Source organism: Chionomys nivalis, chromosome 13 (genome assembly GCF_950005125.1).
Source record: "Chionomys nivalis chromosome 13, mChiNiv1.1, whole genome shotgun sequence".
NCBI classification, from domain to species: Eukaryota; Metazoa; Chordata; class Mammalia; order Rodentia; family Cricetidae; genus Chionomys; species Chionomys nivalis.
In genome coordinates this window covers 16,759,926-16,778,502 of record NC_080098.1, presented here as the reverse complement: position 1 = coordinate 16,778,502, position 18,577 = coordinate 16,759,926, and the positions used below count along the sequence as shown (strand labels likewise).

The 18,577-nt window shown below is 40.9% G+C and overlaps 1 protein-coding gene across 1 annotated transcript in view; it reads left to right on the top strand.

The window, feature by feature from the left end:
- Positions 1–18,577, top strand: part of Mrc1 (mannose receptor C-type 1) — a 95,214-nt gene that overhangs the window by 61,762 nt on the left and 14,875 nt on the right. The window contains exons 13-22 of the mRNA XM_057788047.1: positions 2,848–2,975; positions 3,989–4,076; positions 5,267–5,411; positions 7,046–7,087; positions 8,377–8,540; positions 10,017–10,084; positions 11,027–11,127; positions 11,782–11,924; positions 12,814–12,928; positions 17,094–17,260. Coding sequence (XP_057644030.1) covers positions 2,848–2,975; positions 3,989–4,076; positions 5,267–5,411; positions 7,046–7,087; positions 8,377–8,540; positions 10,017–10,084; positions 11,027–11,127; positions 11,782–11,924; positions 12,814–12,928; positions 17,094–17,260 — 1,161 coding nt within the window. The remainder of the gene's footprint in view (positions 1–2,847; positions 2,976–3,988; positions 4,077–5,266; positions 5,412–7,045; positions 7,088–8,376; positions 8,541–10,016; positions 10,085–11,026; positions 11,128–11,781; positions 11,925–12,813; positions 12,929–17,093; positions 17,261–18,577) is intronic.

The following is an 18,577-nucleotide window of genomic DNA, read 5'->3' as shown; positions in this document are numbered from 1 at the left end:
TCTGTTTTCTTCTTTTGCAACCAAGTTCATTAAAATAATCAACCAGTCAAACACGAATAGGAACAAGACCAGAAACAAAAGCAAAACAAACCAAAAAAATCACATCTCTAATGAAATAAGGATGTTGTCATGATCTTAATAGAAAAATTTAGAGTTAGTACAGAAATTATTTACTACTTAACGATAAAGCCTTATGCTCAAGACCTCTTTTATAAACTCCCTTTGAGAAGCACATGATCCTGACTCGCTTCAGGAGACAGTTTGGTGAGATAGAGAAAGAATTCAGTCAGAGCCTAGGGTTGTAGCTCAGAGGTAGAGTCCTTGATTAGTGTGTGAGAGGCACTGGGTTCCATCTCCAGTGCTGAATAAAGAAAAAATAACTTGTGACAAGATGGAGTTGTCTGAGCTCTAACTCAAAAAAAGGGCATGGCATGTCTAGTTGAGCCCTATTAGTAGCTGTGGAAATCCGTGAGGTGTTTAATCTAGTTTGACTAGTCAGAGTTTAACATACAAATCTCCTGAAAGGAATATATGAGGCCAATATAAGAGAGGATTTATAAAATAGATTTTGGAGATTTCACATCATCATTCAAATGCCAGATCTACCATCATACAAATGCCTGAAGGCAACAGGCTGTGGGGATTCAACACATTAGAATTTCTGTAGCTGTGCTGTGAACTAGGAATCCCAGCAGCAACAAAACTCAGATGTCCACCAGATCCAAGTATGTGCATTGGTATGAATTATGTGGTTTCAGAAAGATTAGGATTAGTGTTTGTTTACATATGTACAGACTATCCTTATAAATACTAGGATGTGGGAATTAATTAAATTCGGTATATAGTTAAGGAAACCAGAACCAGAATCACAGTGTAGGAGCTGAAGTAGAGTTGAGGACCTGCTGTTGCGGAAGCTTGCTTAGGTCACATTGTTTTTTATTTTAAAAAGTTTTCTTTTTTCATTTTACGTGCCAACCCCAGTTCCCCCCACCCCTTTTGCCACCCCTCCTTCCCCCCTATCCCACTCCCCACCCACTCGTCAGAGAGGGTGCACTTACTCATGGAGCTTAAGTCATTCCCAGGACAAGGTGTGGGCATTAACTACCAAGGCGGCCACACACATAGGAAGTGAACCCCCTTTTCCGCAAACCTGTGGTGCTGAGAGCCATGACTCATGAAGAATAACAGAGAAAAACATGTTAAAATCGGTGGCTCCGGTGAGCTTCTGAACTGGCATTGATGCAGTTTCTGAGAGAAACTGTGTCTTTCCTGGCCCAGGTATCCTTGACCTGAGGACAGTCACCAAAAATTGACCTGAGAGAGTAACTTCTGATTTTTATGCTCAATGCCAGCGGAAGTAAAAGATGAAGCTGTTTGTGGGGTTATGTAGAAACAGAAACACACTTTCCCAAGGGGAATTATAGAAAAATGAGAATTTGAGGAAAGCAAAAATAAATTTATTTATTTATTTTTTTTTTTAAAAAAAAGGCAAAGTGAGAGTAACTCCCAAGAGGGCAAGGGTTCCCCAAAGAGAAAAATCTGTTGAACTTCTTTGTTCAGGGGATTCTGTAGCTCTGTAGCAGAACCCAGACAAAGACTAAGGTAATTTCTTTAGTTGACCAGTTAGATGACCCCACTCTCTGTGGAGAGATGGTCACTTCCTGTTCTTGGGCAGCCAACCCAGTTAGCGGTGGGCGGGGCCTCTCTTTATTCATTCTTGACTTCTGCTTTGCTAGTTATCGACCTTGACTTTCTGCAAGCTGCCAGCCACTGGCTGGTGCAATATAGTGATCACTGGTCCAAACACTTCTTGTCTCTCAATAGCCATCACGAAGTAACCGCATTGATTTTTGTTTACTCTATGGCATGATCTAGACTCTTTTTCCTGAACTAGGTAGACCTTCTTAGCAGCTATCTTTATCTGTTCTGCTTAGGTGCCTTAGAAGATGCATGAGAAGATAGGGATGCCTTACATAGTTCTTCAAGGACTCCAGGTCTTCAGACTAGCAAGCCTAGCATCACTAGCTCAAGGCCCTGTCCCTCCTCTTATCTGTTTAGCTTAGCATCTTCACTCAGCTGCGGACTTTTTTGTTTCCCATCCCTAACATCTCTTTTTGCCTGAATCCTGTCTCACTCCAACACATGAGCCACTTACCATTTTAACCATGACTCCTTTCCCTTCCCTGCTATAGTTAGCTAGCTCCTGTATTGTTAAGCATGTCCTACACTACCATCCTAGATCCTATTTACAGTCTCCAGCACTAAGTAGTAAGTATTAAAACCTAGTACTTTGTTACACGGTTTGTAAAATTTAGTTTAACTCTCACCCATTTCTGTCAGTAACGTAAGGAAAAGAGACCGCAGCTTTTGAAGGACACCATCAACACTGCTGAAAGCGTGCCAGGATATTCATTGTTTAAACTGAACAGGATAACAGAGGGAACAGCATTTTGCTTATTCATGTTTGTTTTGTATCAAAATGTTGTTATTTTTGTGTCCCCAAGCAAATTTTCATACTTCATCAAATTACTTTCCCTCTCGTCCACAATGAGCTGTATACCCAACGTATACCGTTTCCAATATTTTAATCTAATTTTTCCTGTGCTGTAAACGGCTTTTACTTTTTAAGGCTTTCTCAATGAAACCGTAATCCCCAGCACTGGCCCACGTCTAGCTATCCAAGTAGGCACTCATAAATTGATTTTCAACCAAGAGACCTGCCTTAATTAAGATCATTGCATTGCTTGCTTTTCCTATAAGAGAAACTGCATTGACGGTAGATGATTTATTTCTCTTGATTTGCTAAGTTACCAAATGTAAAACCATTTCCCAAAACCTTTTCTGTAGCTGTATGCGAAAGGCAAACATGAGAAGAAAACCTGGTTTGAATCTCGAGATTTCTGCAGGGCTATGAATGGAGAGCTAGCGAGTATTAAGAATAAAGATGAACAGCAAGTGATATGGAGGCTGATCACGTGAGTCACTCTTCCGTATAGCACTTCTGTCTGTTACCTATTTGGTGGCTATGATGCTGAGAAAATATTCACATTTCTGTATCACTTCACAAATCCGTAGTCCCTTTTTGATTAAATTTTATTTCAAAATCCTTTAATAGGGGTTGGAGGAATGACTCAGTGGTTAAGAGCACTGACTGCTCTTCCGGAGGATCCGGGTTCAGTTCCCAGCACCCACATGGCAGCTCACAACTGTCTGAAGATCCAGTTGCAGGGGATCTGACACCTTCACACCAATGCACATAAAATAAAGTTACATAAACCATAAAAAATTAAAAAAAACAAAATCCTTTAATAGTTATAAATCTTGGAGTCAACCACTCTGTAAGTGCATAGGTCATTCAGTACTTATTTGAATAGATGACGGTCTTTCAATGCTTTACTCTGATCTCCCCTAAGGTGATCAGTTTTCAGGGCATTGATGAGTGGGGCCCAAATTCGCATTTTCTTAGTCACCTTTGCTGTGGTATGACTTAAGAGTGACAGATTTTACTGTGGCATATAGCCTAAAAGGTTGTTCATTCCATACAGGCAAAGCATAATAACAGGGAGACCGGCTGGTCACATTGCATTGCAGTCAGGAAGCAGGAGATAAATGTGATGCTCAGCTCACTTTCCCTTTATGTAGTGTAGGACACCAGTCCAGGTAATGGTGCCACCCACTTTTAGGGCTTGTCTACCCACTTCAATCCAATCAAGATAATCCCTCACAGGCATGCCTTAGACTCACATAATCTAGATCATCCCTCGTGGATGTGACCAGAGACTTGTTTGCAAGATGATTCTAGAACCTATCAAGTGGACAATTAGTGTTAGCCATCAGAGACAACTTTTGTAAGACACATTTAGTTATTAATCTCTTTGCTTATGTATTATCTAATATGTGTTTCAGAGGTACCTATCAACTCTTGATGGTCCTTTGAATGACTAAAGTTCTTTCAGAACACAGCATGTACTTCCTCTGTGTGTTGCAGGACCAGTGGAAGCTACCATGAGCTGTTTTGGTTGGGACTGACCTATGGAAGTCCTTCAGAGGGATTCACCTGGAGCGATGGTTCTCCTGTAAGTAGTTTTAAATATATCATTTTCTCACCTTGTAATGTATTTATTTTGATATTATCATTTGACTTAATTGAGGTTTTATCAGGGTAAGTAATTAAGATAATGCTTGATGCAAAATAAATACAAGTGCAGTATATACTCACTGCCCAGCCCTGGTCTCCATGTACGCTAAGCATAGCTGTGGCTAAAGGGATGAAAATACCATAAAGAATGAGAAGTCATATCACCAGTTTCTATAAAATAGCTCCAGTATATACAAACCCAGCATGTAGGTAGTTGAATGTCTTCACAGCTGTTCTGCAGCTCCCTTTAGCTCAGCACTACTGGACTTGGTAGCACTACAGCTTTGGTAGCCATTAGAGTCAGTCACACTTCTCCAGATTTGAGAAGTGGGGAGCTCTGGCTTTTGCTGGCAACATTCAGCAGCCTTTCCCTCATCATGGGAAAGGATATTTTATAATATCAATGCCACCTCAGAGCCCACAAGCATCTTTCAAGTACTTAGTGAGATGGTTTATTTGGTAGTTGCATTGATGTTTGGATTCCATGCTTGTGTTTATAAAAACAGATCATAATGTTTGATCCAAAACCCTTCAGACACTGAAAACTATCAAAACCCAAATTTCCAAACCCAGGGCCCCAGCGTGTTTCCCTTGTTCGTTTTGGCAAAGGCTGGTTGTTCTATCGGCCACACTTTATAAGCCCTTTTTCTTCTTTAAGAAGAGTTAATTATTTTTCTGTAGCCTGTGTAATAGAGGGAAAGCTTCCAACAACTTACTGAAATACCATCCCTTAAGAATGGCCTGTAAATCTAGGAAATTACAAGTGCTGGCTGAGAAGTGGGAGTTTTTTGCTAACTTTTTCCTCTATATAAATCCCCCTTCGGTGGCCCCTGGATCCACCTCTGTTTAATGTGAATAAAGAAAATGTTATAAGAATCAATTCCCTGCTCTAGTCAGCTTCAGAAGTTTCCGTGTAATAAAAGCTGTTTCTTCCTCACACTTGTCCGCAAAGTGTTCTTCCAGAGCTAAAAGTCAAAAGCAAATGGACGAAAAAATTCAAACATCTATTTTTCCATTTGGATTTGCACTGATGTGCTATATATGGTTAATATTTGCAGCCTAATGTTTCTAACACAGCATAGCACCCTGGCTTTGTGGCTAAGATAGAGTATAATGTTTCCCATATAGGTTTCCTATGAAAATTGGGCTTATGGTGAGCCAAATAATTACCAAAACGTTGAATACTGCGGTGAACTGAAAGGCGACCCCGGGATGTCCTGGAATGATATTAACTGTGAACACCTCAGCAACTGGATTTGTCAGATACAAAAAGGTACGAACCCTGCCCTTCTCTTAGATCACAGAGCTAGCCTTTTGACACCCCATATGTTCCCTCCGTTGGCACAAACAACAAACAAAAATACCAGCATCAGGGAAGTGTAAGGCCCTTATTTCACAGGATAAGAATGAAGGCGTTGAGTACAGATAAATGTTCCAAAGGAACAGAAGATCAAAAGGCCACCCGAGAATCCTGGACGAGAGTCAGTCCTCAGAAAGTTCCCAACAGCAGCTGGGACTCTGGCCACACTCTGCCGCTGCAGGGGCGAGTGGGTGTAGGAAGGCAATGCAGTTTCGCTTTCTGAAACTTTCACCCTCTGATCGTCCACTTTATCCCTGACTCAGGTAGATGCCCCCTCCAAGTCAGAATATTCCAGTGTTCAAAACACCCACCAGGCCGGGCGGTGGTGGCGCACGCCTTTAATCCCAGCACTCGGGAGGCAGAGGCAGGCGGATCTCTGTGAGTTCGAGGCCAGCATGGTCTACAAGAGCTAGTGCCAGGACAGGCTCCAAAGCTACAGAGAAACCCTGTCTCGAAAAACTAAAAAAAAAAAAAAAAGAAAAGAAAAGAAAAGAAAAAACACCCACCAGGAACCAGCAGTGTGAGGAGGTCCCTGGTGTTATGGGACGCACCGTATTATTATTTAGGTGACTTGGAAATTACCGCAAAGCCAGGTCAGGAACTGAGGCCAGAGGAGCTGGCTTAGGACAAAGCAGGAAATGGGGAAGCTCACCCGGGACTCAGAACGTACCTAGTTGACCCTATTGCAATAGATGAGCAGAACCACATTGCCCTCTGCTGTTGGGGAATCATGGCCACTGCCTCATTGTACAGTTACGAGGTCTGCTCGGTACTGCCCTCTGCTGGCTGTATGCACATGTTTCCTCATTCGGGATTAGCGTCCCGAGTTTCCAGAGTAGCAGTTGGCTCTATTTTAGAAGGGTCTCCTCCTGCCAGTGACTCGCAGTGGTCTTTTTATGTTGTTAGTAGCTTTGTTTTACTCTGGCAGATAGAGAAATGTTATCTAGGAGGCTATTACCCGTGCCCTCTTGTCAGATTCCAACAAAATTCAGAAAGGAAAAAAAATACCTTTTAAAAATTCCAGTACGATATAATTTAATAAGAATAAGATTATTTAAGAAGAATTTATTTGTGACTTATCCATATATGACTCACACCAAATGCTTTCAGATAATGAACTGTACATTGTTTCCTAGTCACTACTAAAATGTCTATGTGGAAAATTGTTGTGTAGTGAACACTGACCACATATCAACAGTTTAAATTTTTCTGTGCTGTTTACAGACATTGGTAATCCCTTATTGTAATTGGAGGCGCTGGGATTGGATCCTGAGCTTCGGATTGGAAACTGGGCTCCACGATTCTAAAATTAATGTTCTTTCATTTCCTTTATACGGCACTATGTGGGCCCTAGGAAATGCCTATTCGATTTATATAAACTGCAGTGCTTCCTTTTTCCTTTCATTCCTTCCCCACAGTGTGATGTGGATCGGAGGGAAGAATGGGGACAAGCGTGGAAAACTGTCAAGGTTTTATTGACACAGGAAAATTCAAGGAGTGGCACTAGCAGATGCTTGATGACTTTATACATTGTTTTTATTTTACAGGGAAAGCATTGCTACCTGAGCCCACACCCGCTCCTCAAGACAGTAGGTGTCTCTGTGTTTTCTGACTTGTTTCTTATAGCCTTTTCTGACTCCTTTCCCTTTCTAATGAAAACAAAAAGTATCCTGGGAAGATGGCGGGCAGAGATCTTAGTATCCTAGAGAATTTCATGAAAGGCTGGAGTTTTGTCTCCAGAGAGCAGATCACACACAATGGTTGCCCTGCTCGCATGATTTCCTGTGACTTCATGAGTCAAGTCCAAGCATCCAGGGTTCAGTCATACAACCAATGAATTGTAACTTGATGGCCCCAAACAACACCATTATTCACTGAAAGTTCTGGAAGTCAGGAATATGAAATTGGTTCTTCTGAGTCCAAGCACAAACCTTCAGCACAGGACGACACCCTCCAGGGGTTCTGTTCAGTTGCCTTCACTAGGTTCCTTGAATTCTTTTCTAAATGCCCTCTGGTTCCTTCTTCAAACCAGCCTTGTAGCTTCTTGGTTCAGCTATCACGTTGCCTCCTTGTGAATTGGACCTTACCTTCTGCATCTTCTCCAAGGGCACTTGCATTAGATTTAAAGCCCACTGAGATAATCCAGGATAATCTTTCCTTCTCAGGATCCATATAATCACATTTACAAATCCTTTCCATTGTAATCTGATGTACATAGGCTCATAGAATTAGGCTGTAAATGTCTTTGTAACCTTTTGCAATATAGAAACATAAAATTCCATGCTTTGAAAGAAGTCTTAGAAGCCTCCTTCTTCATGAAGGAACTGCTTAGTACTCCAATTCTTCTGTGAATAAAATGACTCAGCAGTTAAGAGCTCTGGCTACTCTTCCAGAGGTCTTAAGTTTAATTCCTAGCTCCCACATGGTGTAATGGGATCTGTTTCCCCCTTCTTGTGTGCATGAAGACAGAGCACTCATAAACATAAAATAATAAATAAATAAATGTTTAAAAAGTTATTTTTTGTAGTGGGCTGAAATCTGAGTTTTCATAGCCTTCATGTCTTGATCTTCAAACATCGCAGGCACCTCGTCTTCCTAGCTAGTCTTTCCTGCCAATGAAAGTAATGCCAGGAGTTCTTTTACCCACTAACAACCCATGGGTCTTACTTAGGAAGAGAAACAGGTCAGTCTTTATAGGATTGGCAGAAGGTAGATATAGGTATTTGACATGGATCAATCAGTCTACCCCTGACCTAGACATTTTGCGTATTCTGGAGTCTGACAGTGGTTCATATTATAGCTCTTTCCCCTACTTACCGTATTCTTTAATTTATCTAAATAAAAAATATCGTCTTTTCCTATGACTTTCTTTCATCAGATCCACCGGTTACTGCAGATGGATGGGTTATTTACAAAGACTATCAGTATTTTTTTAGCAAGGAAAAGGAAACCATGGACAACGCACGGGCATTTTGCAAGAAGAATTTTGGTGATCTTGCTACTATTAAAAGTGAAAGTGAAAAGAAGTTCCTGTGGAAATATGTAAGAGCATGGTTAAGAGGAGAACGTGCTATAAACAGAGATGATCCCTGAAATTGCTACCTTAGAACAACATGCTATAAACAAGGATGATCCCTGAAACTCGTGCCTGAGAACAACATGTTATAAATAAGGATGATCCCTGAAACTCATACTCTAGAACAACATGCTATAAACAAGGATGATCCCTGAAACTCATACTCTAGAACAACATGCTATAAACAAGCACGACCCCTGAAACTCCTACCCTAGAACAACATGTTATAAACAAGGATGATCCCCGAAACTCGTACCTGAGAACAGCAGGCTATAAAGAGAGATAATCTCTGAATTTGGTACCTGAGAATATACGTTCAATTTATGTACTAAATTTGAAGTTGAGGGTAAATGATTAAAGTTCCTGGGGCCTTGAGACAGGGCCATAAGTCTAAGCATTGTGACAATCCCTTTGAGTTTGTGAACTTTATTTTCAAGGATTATATCTTAACTAATTATGTCTCAATCTTAGATCACATGCATAGTAAGCAGTATGATTACTAATTAAAAGTCTATCTTTCAAGGATAAAATTATTAGTGAACAGAGAGTGCAGTTTTATTATTCTTATAAAAATCTCAGTTGTATTCAGATTGTCAGCTATTCCTGAAAGGGTAATATTTTCCTCTTGTGCTTGGTTGAGTAACTTTCCACTAAAACAAAAACACAAACAGAACACTACATGTGACTTCCTTATCATTTGCCAGAGAGGAAGTGGGGAGAATAGCAGAAAATGAATTTATCAGTATTTAAAGGAAAAGTTCACTTGCCTACAAAGATAGGAAGATATAGTTTACATTATCATCTTTGTGATATGCTTTGCTTTGAAACTCTCAGGATACAACCTAATGCTGCACAAAGGCTTATCTGGATTTACATACTAAATTCTTAGGTGTGAAAAAGTGTTTCTTTTGATGTACAAATCCATCTGCTTATTTTTATTATTTATTTATTTATTTATTTACTTATTTTTTCTGTTTTCCAAGACAAGGTTTCTCTGTAGCTTTGGAACCTGTCCTGGAACTCACTCTTGTAAGTTAGACTGCCCTTGAACTCACAGAGAACCACCTGCCTCTGCTTCCTGACTGCTGGGATTCAAGGCTTGCGCCATCACCTCCTGGCCCCCTCTGCCTTTGTTGTTGTTGTTGTTTTGATTTTTATTGAGCTCTACATTTTTCTCTCCACTGCCTATTTTTAAAGGGTTTCCATCCATCAGCTGTAATAAACATTTGGTATCATAATGAGTGCCTTAAGACATTTGCTTTGTAAACGGAGATTATTGCATTTTGAGAACACTCTTTTTATCTTCATGCATATAATTCTACAGTATTTCTCCATGAGTTCCTCCTTGGAAAACACTGTAACCTTACTGATGTGTAGGTTTTTGTCTGAGAAGCTGCTTAGTAGATGATTGTAAACTGTATATGCAAACTTTTATGTTCTAGATGAACAAGAATGGCGGGCAGTCACCGTATTTTATTGGCTTGTTGATCAGCTTGGATAAAAAGTTCATGTAAGTAAATCAGGCTAAAGTGCTTTATGATGGAGAACCAGTAAACACCTAGGGGTTGCTTTGAGACCTTTTCTTGCCGAATACAATAACAATTCTATGGCAGATGTGTCTATCTGCTCTTCAGACAACTGTCTTAGTGACATACATTCTGTGTGACTTTGATTGCTCTCTTTGTCCAACGGAGACCTAAAGAAAAGCTTGTAATTTCTAGGAATATAGAGACATTGGATGTCCCTATGGACAAACACCCATTTGATCATCTCTAAAATAAGAGGGCTCATTGTTGTGATTTCTCTTCTTATCAGTTTTCAGAGACCTTGAATTTCTGTAACTTATGAAAATAGTCATTGTCTCACATTGTGATAAAAACAGAATAAGCAAAAGACTCAGAATGAAGCTAACAAGAAATTCTGTATTTGTTGCCCCCTTTTTAGGTAGTTAAATTATGTGGAAATCATGATTGAAGAGTAATGTGGAAAAAAATTCGCTGTTGGCTTCCAGACTAATCAGGATACACACACACACACACACACACACACACACACACATATACATACATACCTCTTCAGGTCGATCAGGAGCTTGTTCTGAGGAGAGCAAAGAGGGTGAACCAACATTCAGTATTCACACCATTCTGGGGCATCTTCTTAGTAGGTTCTTTAGTGGAGTATGGAATCTTAAAATAAAGACAGATTATAGTTTACAAGATTAAATCTAACTGTGGTTGTTTGTGAACTTGACCTGAAGGTATCAGGGTCACTGCAGAGGAACACAAGGGATGCCAAGCACAGGCATTTGGGAGTTCCTGCTAGTTTCTCTCCATTCCATGTTAAGCATGCTATGTTCCCTTTGTCTTGATGCACTTGTCCTCCCCATCTCTAAGTTGTAGCCAATTGCTTTTGTGGCTGAACTGCTGAAAAATGCTTCAATTTTCTTTTCTAGTTGGATGGACGGAAGCAAAGTAGATTTTGTGGCTTGGGCGACAGGGGAACCCAACTTCGCCAACGATGATGAGAACTGTGTTACCATGTACACAAACTCAGGTAGATCATGCACGCATCTTACTGAACTTGCTTTGGGGTGTGGTGTGCTGCATTCCTTGTATCTTTAGGTTAACAGTAACAAGCAGTGCATGTATATAGGAACACAACAGAGACTCCCAATTTTATCAAGATAACGGTACAGTTTGCAAAGGTAAATTTATCAGGATGCTTATGAGTCAGCTAAAAAATGACACATCATCCTATTTCTTCCAAATTGTGAGACATTTTAATGTTCTTATGTGAGGAAAAGACCTAAACTGTGCTCATAATGACCTTTCTCTCTCTCTAGTCTTTTTCAGCCCATGAAATGGGAATGTTGATGCAATTCATCTTTTATTGACAAGATTATATGAAGTATCACCTATAGCTGAACACATACTAAGTATTTTGACTATTGATAATTAATAATTTAATAATATATTGCACATATATATTATTATTCTCAGCATATAGGAACCTTTCTACAAAAAATGAACTCTTATAAGCTAAGTGGAACAGTGAGACAGAGATTTCAAAGGCTCTTCTAGTAATCTATAAAAGTAAGGGAAATTTATTCAGAACCATGTTTTTGAGACTCCTTCTTGGATGTTGTGTCTTTGAAGGTATGTTTTCCCTAAGAGCATATAGATGTACCTTAGCTCTTCTCCTTTGCAGGCTTCTGGAATGACATCAACTGTGGTTTTCCAAATTACTTCATCTGCCAGCGACATAACAGCAGCATCAATGCCACCGCCGTTCCTACCACACCCCCGACACCAGGGGGCTGCAAGGAAGGTTGGCATTTGTACAACAACAAGGTATGAGAGAAGCTAATCTCAGTCTTGGCATTGATGTCAGTTGCTTTTCTTGTTGATGTAACAAGATACGCAGTAGAAACAAGAGAGACTTGGGCTCCCTACTTAGAGGACGGAGACTATCAGAGCAGAGCAGGTGGAGCAAAATGACTCCACGGAGGTGGAAGCATGTGGTAGAGGTTCCTCACACCTTAGTGGATGGGAAAGCAAAGGACTGGAAGAGGGCCCAGCTGTACCCTGAAGGCCTTCCTCTAGTGTCCTACAGCTACCAGCTGGGCCCATGTCCCAAAGACTACGTATTCTTCAAAAACTGATACCATCAGCTGGGGACCAAGTGCCTATGGGGAGCACCCCCCACTAAACCCCAACAGCGCTGTTCATGGCCAGTCTTCATGCCTTCTTCCTATTTCATCAATTAAGATGATTTTTATAATAAAAACTGGAGATTCCTATCACAGATTCTAAACGGAAAATAAATACTTGAGGTATTATCCAAAGAGTTGTACCCTTTATCTCAAGGGAAAAGTAAAACTCTGCAAAGAAAATCTTTGGCCCATTAAGCTGACTTTTTTTTTTTTTTTTTTTTTTTTTTTTTTTTTTTTTTTTTTGGTTTTTCGAGACAGGGTTTCTCTGTGATTTTGGAGCCTGTCCTGGAACTAGCTCTTGTAGACCAGGCTGGTCTCGAACTCACAGAAATCCACCTGCCTCTGCCTCCCAAGTGCTGGGATTAAAGGCGTGCGCCACCACCGCCCGGCCTGTCTTATTTTTTTTTAATCCTCATCTGGTCCTGAGAAAATTGTGTTTAGCAATGGTTTTCATGCATAATTTGATTCCTTGATGTGAAGTTTGTTATCCATGACTAAAACCTCTGCTTTGTCCTTTCCTTCCATAGTGCTTTAAGATTTTTGGATTTGCTGAAGAGGAAAAGAAAAACTGGAAAGATGCCCGAAAAGCTTGCATAGCACTTAAAGGAAACCTGGTGTCCATAGAGAACGCCAAAGAGCAAGGTGTGCCGGTTATGTTCCTGTCAGTAATGAATATGTGTGTAAATTTGCCTTTAAAGAGATAGACTATTGCTTGTCATAACTGACAAATTTTTCTAGAAAAGGAGCCAGTGGGGAAAATCCTATAATTCTTTATTAAGAGTGATTTTGTTTAGCATTAGATAAAACTGAGGTCTTAATGTAAACTTTGAACAAATGCAGGAAAAAGCTTTTGATGAGACACAGGCTAAACTGGAGCTATGGAAGTGTCTGGCAAGAGAACATTCACCACAACCACAGAAAACTCTGAAGGTCATTCTTCTGTTAAAAGAGACTGGAGCTGGGAAACAGCTCAGTCAGCAAGGAGCATGGGGCCCTGAGGTCACCTGTGTTCAGATCCTGGGGTGGTGACATACATGTTAAGTCCCAACACTGGTAGATAAAGAAAAAACCCTAACGATTTCCTGGCCAGCCAGCCTTATGAAACCTATAGTCTCTAGGCCAGTAAGGCACCCATTTTCAAAAAACCACAGGTGGCTGGTTCCTGAGGAGAAACACAGAGGTACCACCTGGTCTAATTCACATGCCCACATGCATGGACACATAGACTTTCTTTCTACACAGACAGAAAGGCACTGACCATGCTTGCATGACTTTGGAGGACTTCCCTTGTTGAATAGGTTTGCTAGTTAAGTTATGATTTGTGCTTCAAGGAGGACGTGGAACAAGTTCAGGAGATTCAGACCTAACCGTTGTAGGGTTTGAAAACCACAGCAATTCAGTCATGGATCAGAGACCCTCAGGTTAAACACTTTGAGAAAGAGAACCCATGGTCTTTGAAGGTTCACCCTATTTGGACCTAAGAGGAAGCGCTGGGCCATTGAGTGACAATTCCAGAGAAATACATTGAGGTTCAAAATCAGGAAGCTGTTTCAGTAGCCAGGACTGATGAGATACATTGTCTCACAAGGTGGACTAGGTTTTCAAAGAATTTTGAAATGTTTAAATTGGACATGCTCAAGAGGACACCGTAGAGCCACATATACTGACCAGCATGTTGTGTACAGAGAAAGTCCAATAGAGGTTTGCTGTCATTTTAAATTTATAAGAAGGTCGTAGGAAAAAAATTAGACTAGATAGTCTCTAACATCTCTTTTAGTTGGATAGGTGTCTCTGTGTGTGTGTGTGTGTGAGAGAGAGAGAGAGAGAGAGAGAGAGAGAGAGAGAGAGAGAGAGAGAGAGAAGGAGAGAGTGAGGGAGAGAGGGAGAGGGAGAAGGAGAGGGAGGGAGAGGGAGAGAGATGACAGACATGTTTATCATCACATCCTGCTTTCACATGGTTTGGGAGAACTAAACTTGAGTCCCCACTCTTACTGTTTCCTATCTCCATCCACAGAGCATTTTTAATTTTCATAATCAATATTTAAAATTTTGAATAAGTACAGGAAAGGAGACCTGGAAACCTATGTGTTGCTCTCGCAGATGCTTGCTCTGTTAATACGCAGATGTGCACTCTCTTCAAACATTCTACATGAAACCAACCAAGCTTCCGCAGGAATCTTTGACACGTTCACCAGCTGTTCCGACACCCAAAGCAAAGGGTCAAACCACGACACCCGATACGAGAACAGAGCATTCGCGTTTCTCGAGCTGGCTTACCACGTTTATTGCCTCAGCTACCCCGCAGAGAAACACAGTAATGGACTTCCTCTGTCCACCACAAAGTGCTGGTTGCTGGCATAACAGAATTAGAACCTGAGCAGTAGAGACGTGCAGAAGGAAACAATTTTCAGATAAAATAACATTATTCCTGGCAAAACAGGCGCATGTTGTTGAATTCTTAATGTGGCTGTTCGCGTAAGAAGTCAGTGCTGTATGCTCCCCGATAGAGCTGTTCCACACCGCTTTTCAAATTGAGCGCAAGGCAAAAGTTCCGATCTTATTTAGGAAACAAATAAAACCAAAATGAATATCAATCTTTGCTCTTACTAAAGAATATTGGAAGAAGAACGTTTGGGGGTATTTTTATTTTTAATTAATTGAGGAAAAAGTCTACCTGAGCAAGGCTCTCCTATTTGAAAGCACAGCCTGATTTAGCATGGGCTGTTCTGCAGAACTGTTTGTTCATGTGCAAGCAAGTGATTAAGTGATTATGTTTCTGAAGACTTTATTTTGCACTTTTAAAATGAGATTTATTTTTATCTGTGTGTAAAGCCACATGCATAGGACTGCCTGCAGAGGCCAGAAGAGGGTGTTGGATCCTTTGAGGCTGGAGTTACAGGCAGTTGTAAACTACCCAGTGTAGACACCAGGGACTGAACGTTGGTCTTCTGAAAATGTAGCAAGTACCCTCAACCATAGAGCCACCTCTCTAGTCCCCTGCATTTTTTACCAGAGTACTCAAATGCTGAGCCATTGCATTTCTTGTCCATATTCAGGGAACATATGTTGCTGCTCTAGTAAACAGTCCGTCTAGCTGACCATCCTGACTCAGGTGGGGATGGTGGGCTCAAGAGACAGCTGCTGAGAGAGGCATAGGCAGGCTGAAAGGAAGGTACTGAGCATATGGACACTGAAATCTTTTGTTGTTTCTGGATGTCTTTTTCTCTCCTCTCTGCCACAGAATTACTGATACAACAAAAAGCCGTAGTATGCTATATATTCTAGATCTTCTAATTCTATGATATGAGTTTTGTAGGTCAAGGAAGTCTGGGTCTGTGCATCCCTTATTAGGCAACCAATGGCCCCCAGGAACTGCTTGCCTGGACGGATACCAATTAGGTAACCCTTGCTTAGGTATCCTGTGATACTGAAAATTTGGGAACAGGGGGCTTCTCGCTTTGATAAATGGCATTGATTTTTACGATCTTCCGGTTGGAAATTCTTCTTCTCTAATTATTGCCATCAGATTATTTTATTTATAGAATAAGGACAGTTGATAATTTATAGGATTTTTTTTTTGGTAGAGAGAAAGAAGTAGAACAGATAGAAACCAGGGCCTTGCCCCTGTTGTATCCTCAGTTACGTCTTCATCTTTGAGATAGGGTCATGTTAAACTGCCCAGGATGATCTTAAATTCATTCTGTAGTTCAGAGGATACTAAACTTATGATCCTGCTGCTTCAGCCTTGAGAATGCTGGGATACAGTTCCCTACCACCTGTGCTCCGGTTCCAAGGAATCCCACATCCTCTCCTGGCCTCTGTAGGCACCCCAACTCGTGACATTACATTCAAGCTCATATGCGCGCACACATACACACATATACGCACCAATCAACTATCTTCATAGCAGCATTGTTTGTCATAGCCAGAACCTGGAAACAACCTAAATGCCCCTCGACTGAAGAATGGATAAGGAAAATGTGGTACATTTACACAATGGAGTACTACACAGCAGAAAAATATAATGACATCTTGGATATTGCAGGCAAATGGATGGAGCTAGGAAACATCATATTGAGTGAGGTAACCCAGACACAGAAAGACAACTATTATATGTACTTGCTCATAAGTGGTTTTTAAACGTAAATTAAAGAAAACCAGTCTACAATTTTACAATCCCAGAGAACCTAGACGACAATGAGGACCCTAATAGAGATGCACATGGATCTAATCTACATGGGAAGTAAAAAAGGACAAGATCTCCTGAGTAAATTTGGAGCATGGGGACCATAGGAGAGGGTTGAAGGGGCGGGGAGAGGTAGAGAAGGGAGCAGAGAAAATGTATAGTTTAATAAAATCAATTAAAAAACTCTTAAAAATGAAAACACAGTATAGCATTATAGGCTAAGTAGGCTGAATTTTAGTGAATTAGATGAGTGTGCTCCTTCTGCAGGCCATTAGGCAGCCACAGCCCATATTGAGGTACCCAGTGTGAAGAGGGGATGTGGGATGAATTTAAGACTCGTTTAGCTCTTCTCTGGTGCTGCTAGGTGGATTACAGCTATCCCAACAGTCTGAAGTAGTTATATACAACGCAGAGTTGTAAGAAACATGTCGAAGTTCTAAACTCAGTTGCTGATGTGTTATGAAGATTAGACTGTCTATTTTTATGCTTTCTGTTTGGAAATAGTAACAAAAAGGCTTGACTTATATGCCCAGTATTTTGAAATTAACTTATTTAATTGTTTTTTGTGCTTGGACTGTTCACTATCCCAAGTTTGAAATCATCTTGTATTCTTTCTTTCAGCATTTATTACCTATCATATGAAAGACTCCAGTTTTAATGCCTGGACCGGGCTGAATGATGTGAATTCAGAACACACATTCCTTTGGACAGATGGGCGAGGAGTGCATTATACAAACTGGGGGAAAGGCTACCCTGGTGGAAGAAGAAGCAGCTTGTCTTATGAAGATGTGAGAATAGTTTTCAGATCACCTCCCCATACCCTCTCTGTGTGCATAGAGCATCTTATTAATTTTCTGTGAACGACCCACCAGACTCCTCCTTCCTGTGTTCTGTTTTTGCACACCTTAACGGAACGGCTGTAGGTTTAGTTAAGAACCTTTCACAGGCAGTAAGCAGTAGAAACCCAACTTAAATCTAAGCCTCATTGGTACTCGGGCCAAAAACATGAACCTATGGTTTTGATTGCACCACCTGCCCCTCATCTCTTAAAGCATTTTCAGGGATTGGGATGCTGACCTGGAAGTCATCACTGCTTTTGAAGACATCCTTGGCGTCATAACCATTCCTCATCCTGTATTTATAGAACACTTGGTCTGTCAAATACCATGCTAAGTGCTTCTATACATTACCATATAGACTGTTGCTTTTCTACCTTCCTTAAAAAAAACTTTACTCCAGTCTTATATCGAACAATCAATTGGCTGATATCAAACATCACCATAGAGATTAAGAACAGCAGGAAAAAATATGAGTGTGTTTCAATCTCATGAAAGTCTTAAACCAGAGCAAAGTCTTCTGTTAGAAATGGGATAATAGAGAAATAAGAGTGTAACATGACAGAGTCGGCTGCCCAATACAGGAAGAGAGGGGGACGGCATCGTGGATAGGGTGACTCTATTGGTGGGCACATACCTATGGGGCTCTTCGTGTCGGACACTGCCAATGTATGACATGATATATGTATGGGGACGGGGGACTGTGGAGAAGAATCAGTGGTGGGGAAATTTTTCAAAAACCTTAAAACGTAGTTATCAGAAGCACGAAAGAGGTCCACTATGGCAGCCATGCTAGGTGAGTGGGCGGAACAAAGTCATCCTGGAAAAGGCCAGATGTGTCTGGGAATGAGTAAACGGCTCTGCGAGCCACGGGAGTCTTTATATTAGAAAAGAAGTCAGAATAAGCTTGGGGTAAGCAGACCTGAGAGGACCTTTGATGTCCTGTGATGGTCTGTGTGTTGTCAGAGAGAGAGCAAAGAGTAACGCAAAGTAGAGAAATGATCTGACCAGCGTGGCTCTTATGGCCATTAACTTGATAGCCACATCCACAGTAGATACATTCATTCTCTTGTTGAGTCGGTGGATTTTTTTTCTTGGCAGAAATTATGTATCCTGATTGTGTAAATGAGGGCTGAAAACTTCCTGAGGTTGAAACTAGCAGAGCACAATAGGAGAGAGACAGAGAAGGAAAGTTCAGGTGTGAGGGGTCTACATGGGGTAGGGACAGCAGCCCGGAAAGCCATGCTGGCTTGAGTACTCTGCGCAGAA